Raw genomic sequence first — 5,891 nt, 5'->3', positions numbered from 1 at the left:
TGGGTGTGGCCCGGCCGCCGCATTTCGGCTCCTTCCGCGGCCCCCAGCTCCCCGACCCCCCCCCGGAGGCCCGGGGCCCCCGAGCTAGTCGAGATGTCCGAGGCGGCAGGAAATCTCAATAGCCTCCGCATGGCCAACGTAGCCCTGCGAGAAGAATTAAATGCCCTTCGCGGGGAGAATGCCAATTTGGGCCTTCAGCTCGGAAGAGCCCTGGCCGAGGTGAATTCCTTGCGGGGCAATGTCTCGAGCTACGTCCGCTGGCCGGTGCCCATAGTGCCCGTCCCTGTCCCTGCCGAGGAGAACTTTGAGTTCCCGCTCAGTGAGATCGACGCCGTTCCCGAGGGAGAGCTGCCCTTCTTGTGCTGGCCTCCCCCACGCGCGGAGCCCGAGTACACCTCGGATGATCTTCTAATTAGCGTCATCCAGGATTGCAGCACCCCCGACGGGCCCACCGACCCTCCTCTGCTGCCGGTCCCGCCCCCGCCGGCGCAGCCCCAGCCCGCGGCGAAGGAGCCGCCCCCGCAGTCCCCTCTGCCGCCGCTAGAGAAGCCTGAGATAGACCCCTTTTCAGGCGACCCAGTCTACCTGGCTGAATTCCTCATGCAGCTAGAGACCTTCATAGCCGACCACGAGGATCATTTCCCCGGCGGCGCTGAGCGAGTGGCCTTTCTGATCTCCTTTTTCACTGGCGAAGCCAAGGACTGGGCCATCTCAGTCACCCAGGAAGAAAGCCCCCTGCACGCCAACTTCCCGCGCTTCCTGGATGAAATCCGTAAGGAATTCTGTGGCCCCATCCCCCCACGTATAGCTAAAAAGGCCATCCGCAGGCTCAAGCAGGGGCACTGTACCCTCAGCAGCTATGCCGATGCTTTTCAGTTTTTGGCCCAATTCTTGTCTTGGGATGACTCCCGCCTCCAAAACCAGTTCCTAAAAGGCCTGTCGGAATTCTTCCGCAAGGAGCTCTTAGGGTCAACTGAAATGGCTGACCTGGATGAGCTGATTCGCAAATGTGTGGAGATAGAAAGAAAAGTGCGTGTCCCCAAGCCAGTCCCGCTTCCTGGGGTTCACAGTATCTTCCTCCCTTTTGCTCCGAATGCTAATGAAGATGAAAGTGAAGATGAAGAGCACCGCAGCGACAATGAAGACAGAGAGGCACGAAAGCACAGGCCTCACCCAAAGGACCAGCGGAGGTGCCCACCCCCTAGGCAGGAGGTTAGCCAGAAGGAGGAGGAGGAGATGAGGAAGAAGGAGGAAGAAATAAGAAAGGAGGAGGAGGGGGAGGTGATGAAACAGAAAGAGGAGGAAGAGATGAGGAAGAGGAATGAGGATGAAGTTGAGAATAAGGATGAGGAGGAAGATGAAGATGAGAATGGGGGCCAGGAACCCCAGCAGGAGCCAGAGCAGGAGCAGGAGACAGAGGAGACCTCTGCTGAGGTGGAGGAGGCGGCTCTGGATGAGACCCAAGAAGATAACCTAGAGGAGCTGATGGAGATGGAGGAGCCTGTGGCCCACGCTTCAACCCAGATGTATAGCTCCCCAAGTGGCAACCATGCTGAAAACTTCCTGGGTGCACCCCCTCCCATAATACAGCCCAGCAGACGGAGGAACCAGAATCGACTCCCACTTCTGGAGGGCCTTCCAGGTACCAATTCACCATTCTACAGCTCTCCACCACTGATTCGCCGCGCAGGTCGTTTGGGGCAGCGCCAAACTCGACGACGCCCCCCGGTGCTATTCCGCCTCACTCCGAGACAGGGGGGCCACCGAGCTGCTCGTGGCCGAATTCGCGTGTGAGTGCTGAGGTGAGATGGCCACCCAAAACACACCCTTCTACTGCACCCCCCGCCCCTGCTATTGCTGCCACACCTGCCCCATCTGCTGACCAGGACTTCAAGGAGTTCCAGACCTGCAGAACTCCAGACCATCTTGCAGCCGTGACCAGAGAGTGACATGTGCCCAACCAAGGCCACCTGGGAAAGGAGGGATAAGCAACAGCTGTCCTTTTGGCATGTACTCTGCTCAGTCCTGCTACAAGCTGGAGAGCAAGTTTCTGGGCCTGTTGCCATAACTGAACTGGTCACCCTCTTGTATTTCCCTCTAGTTGTTCCTAACCCTCACCTCTCCTATGTTCATTCACCGTGTTCTATGGTTTTATCCTCTGACTGACTCACCAGGACTTCACCCAGTGCCTCATTGATCTTCCCCAAGGACTGAAAAGACAAGCTACACTGAACTCCTAAAGCCACTGAGGCCAGTTACTAGACATAACCAACGGCAAGCATGATGTTATCAAGAAATGTACTTAGAAGCCTACACTTGTTTCATGCCACACCTCCAGGAGAAGGGACTGGAAGAGGACCCTGCATCTAGCCCAGTAATAGTGTGTAAAGCCACATGTCAGATGGACAACTTGACTGCAAGCCGGTCCCACTTCTGGCACTCGAGTTTACCTTCCCACAGGCTCCTGTATCAGGGCTCCTGGACTGGTGGCCTGCCACATCTGGGGCCCTCTCCTCTTACTACTCTGCCCTCCTGGGCATCCCCAGTGGACAGAGCCCAACATTGCAGGCTCTACCTCTTTCCTTGATGTTGCCTAAGGGTAGGCAGTTGGGAGGTGAGGGAGGAGGGGGAGGAAAAAGCAACAGCAACAGTTCAGTTTTACATTGTAAGGAGTGGCTCTTTCTTTAGGGATAGTGATCTCCTCCCCCTGCCAGGCCTTGGACTGCAGCCCCCAGCCAAACGTCTTGGCAGGAGACTTTCTATCCTTGGGGTTGCAGAGGAAGCCTAACTGGCCTTTTATTCTGGGACAGCAAGGAGAGAGGGCCCACGGCCTACTCTTTGACTCTCTTCAACTTCAAAGATTCCTTAGTTCTGAGAGGAGAGGAGAGGAAGGCTGGCTGTACAGAGACTGCAGCCTCACAGCCAGGACGCTTCTTTGTGTCTCTCACATGGGGGTCAGCCCCTGGGCTGCTGCTGGGCTTTGGTTAGACAGTGAGGCCTAAGACGGTGACTGCCTCCTAGGAACTCCTGGGACTTCTGGGTACAAACCCAGGTGCACTTATAAAGAGACCTGCACTTGCCTTGGGTCCAGAAAATATTGCTTCTGCTGGGAAAAATACATGTTTACTATGTCAGCCCCGGCCATGAAATGCCAGGCAAATCCACAGCTGGCCTGAACTGCCCCGGACACTGAACTTTCTGTACAGTGCCTGGCAGCTGAGCAAGTGCAGCCAAAGTAGCTGTGCCAGAGGGAAGAAAACATAGTAAGCTAAGCCTCTGTTCCTCATCGGAGTCCGACAGATAACCTCAGCCCAGCCTTAGGATTCTGGCCCTGCAGGCAAGAGGAAGGAGCTGGAGGAAGAGGAGTCACAGAGAAACCCAGTCCTCCAACTGGTTTCTGGTGAGGTCTCTCTTCATCAGTGGGAGGTAAGATACCCTTTTGTTTATCACTTTTGTCTCTCAGCCTGGGGATCAGTGGAGCTGGGTTCCTAAAATCTGTTGCTAACCTTTAAAAAGGTACCCCGTTGGGCCAGCCCGGTGGTGCACTCGGTAGAGTGCGGCGCTTGGGAGCGCGGTGGCGCTCCCGCCGAGGGTTTGGATCCCATATCGAGACCAGTCCGCTCACTGGTTGAGCACGGTGCGGGCGCGACACCAAGGGTTGCGATCCCGTTGCCGGTCGCGGTACGGGCGCAACACCAAGGGTTGCGATCCCGTTACCGGTCACGAAAAAAGACAAAAAGGGGGAAAAAAAAAAAAGGTACCCCCTTTCCAAAGAGAAAAGTAATATACAATCATAGAAAATTTGGAAAATAGAGAAAACTATAAAGACAACTCCCCCCAAACATTCAGAGTCCCACCACACAGACGCAAGCACTATTAACACTTTGCTACCTTTCTTTCTAGTGCGTTCTTGCTGTGTCTTTTTAAAGCAGATCATCCTGCTAGCTCTTGATCAGCAGGATTTAAAATGGCTGCCACCTATGCAGTCATGCATACTGAATAATTTATTTAAGCATTCTCCTCATTTGTTGGACATTTCAATTGTCTGGTTGTCTGCATCCCCACCAGGGCAGGAATAAACAACCTTATAAAGAAAATTTTGTCTGTTTTTCAGCTTATTTTCTCAGGAGAGAGTTCTAGAAGGGGAACTGCTATTCTTCGAGGCTGTGGACCCTGTTTGCTGATGATCAACATGCTGACCCTGCTACCCACATCCCTGTGAAGAAGTGCAAAGGACAGGTGCCTTGCAACCCCACTTCCAGGGACCGCTCAGCACAGGCCCTTCCTGTTCCCCTGGTGCTTCTCACCCTGCATCCTTGTAGCCTCAGCCAGGGAAAGAGCAGAGGAGCAGTGAGCTGGTTTCCAGCCCTCTGGGGGGAGGGGGGCTTGGGCTTCCCTTTGACCCTCTTTCCCAGATCTTCACTATTCGTTGTGATGTAACAGCCACAAGAGCTGTAAGAGGAACTATGGGCTTTGGGCGCTTTCTTGGGTTGAAAGAGGGGTGGGGGTGGGAAATGCATGCAGGGGTAGGAAGGCAGCCCAAGGATTCCCAGCAGCTCAGGAAGGAGGAAACCCGTTCGAAATCAGTGTGTTACTGTGACTGTGTTATTGCTGTATTACTGTGTTGTGAAGGTAAGAAATTGCTCTGTATGCTAAAGCTTTCTCTCCTCAATAAAAGTATCAAGGGTGTGTAAAAATTGTGTCTCTCTGTGTTACTGAGCAAGCACAGATGGGTTCGCAGTAGGCATCAGGTACTTCCTAGGCACCCTGCCTAAATCAACCCTACCTAGCCTGAAGTCTTGAAATCCTCAGATGAGGAAACCAAGGCCCAGCGAGGCTCAAGAGTCCTGCATGTTTGTGGATGGCAGAAATTGTTGGGAGGGAAGTGGAAGCAATGGGCTTGAAGAATAGCATTAGTTCTCTCTTTACTGGGATATAGAGGATGGGTGGCCTAGCCCCACCTACCATCACACACACACACAGGACTTTTGAGTGAAGGGAGGGAGGGAGGCCAGGCGGGATGGGTAGCGAGGGTCCTTCCACTTCTTGGCACTAGGTGGTGCTGTGGGACGCCATGAGCTAGCTGGTGAAGAATTTGAAACAAATCCCCAGAGCAGTCCAGACAGAGGCCCTCCCAGCAACATCTCACTGCTCCTCACAGATGGTGGAAGAAACAGAATCCCATTCTGGGACTGTCCTAAGTTTCCCAGCAATGAATGGGACATTTCCCCCCTGGGGAAGTGGGTGGGAAGGCTCATGGAGGGCTTGGCCAGGCACTTCATGTCTGTTACCTTACTTACGACCCTGGGGGGCAGGCACCATTCTTACCCACATCTTAAAGAGGAGGACACTAAGGCTTGGAGGGGAGAAGTCACTGGCCCAAGGTCGACAGCTAGGCAGTGGCTCCTTCTTAGCCCTATGGTTACCTATCAGTCAGCTCTGGGAACACCTAGCCCCTCTCTGCCCCGACTCCACTGGCCCTGCTGTCTTACAGGCCAGGCTGGTCTCCTGGTTCTGCCTTGCCCTGTTTACCTCCCCCAGCTTACAGGATTCCAGTGAAGAAAAAAACACCTGGGTTCAGAGGCACATTTGCTTTGCCCCTTTAAGAGGAAGGGACCGAGGGAGGCAGGGAGAAAAGAGGGAAGGGAGGGAGGAAACCACCATGTTTGCCCATGTGCCAGGCATTTTCGCCAACATTATCTCATTTCATTGCCACACAATTCAGTGAGGCAGGTAATGGTGTCTCCTTTCGGAGCTGAGGGATCTAAATCTCAGAGATACTGGGTTTCTTGGGGGACTCAAGGTCTCTGTGACTCCCAGACCTATACTCTCTCAGGTCTAATGCACCATGCTGTCTCCCAGGAAACCACGACCCCCCCCCCCCCCCCCCC

The 5,891-nt window shown here is 54.2% G+C and overlaps 2 protein-coding genes across 2 annotated transcripts in view; one reads left to right on the top strand and one right to left on the bottom strand.

The window, feature by feature from the left end:
* The window catches only part of NHSL2 (NHS-like 2), a 257,924-nt gene that overhangs the window by 16,489 nt on the left and 235,544 nt on the right, over positions 1 to 5,891 (bottom strand). The gene's annotated exons all lie outside the window — the stretch shown is intronic.
* On the top strand, positions 90 to 4,697 carry RGAG4 (retrotransposon gag domain containing 4). Its single transcript, XM_008576602.1, has 2 exons — positions 90 to 3,426; positions 4,115 to 4,697. Exon 1 carries the CDS (start codon positions 94 to 96, stop codon positions 1,792 to 1,794), a length of 1,701 nt encoding a protein of 566 aa, XP_008574824.1. The 5' UTR covers positions 90 to 93; the 3' UTR covers positions 1,795 to 3,426; positions 4,115 to 4,697.

Source organism: Galeopterus variegatus, unplaced genomic scaffold (assembly GCF_000696425.1).
Source record: "Galeopterus variegatus unplaced genomic scaffold, G_variegatus-3.0.2 Scaffold1372, whole genome shotgun sequence".
Classification (NCBI taxonomy): Eukaryota; Metazoa; Chordata; class Mammalia; order Dermoptera; family Cynocephalidae; genus Galeopterus; species Galeopterus variegatus.
The sequence above is the reverse complement of the archived record's forward strand: the minus strand, read 5'-3'. Positions and strand labels throughout refer to the sequence as shown.

What these genes read in the sequence shown, in the direction of transcription:
- RGAG4 (XM_008576602.1), top strand. Translation starts at nt 94, where the DNA reads ATGTCCGAGGCGGCAGGAAATCTCAATAGCCTCCGCATGGCCAACGTA.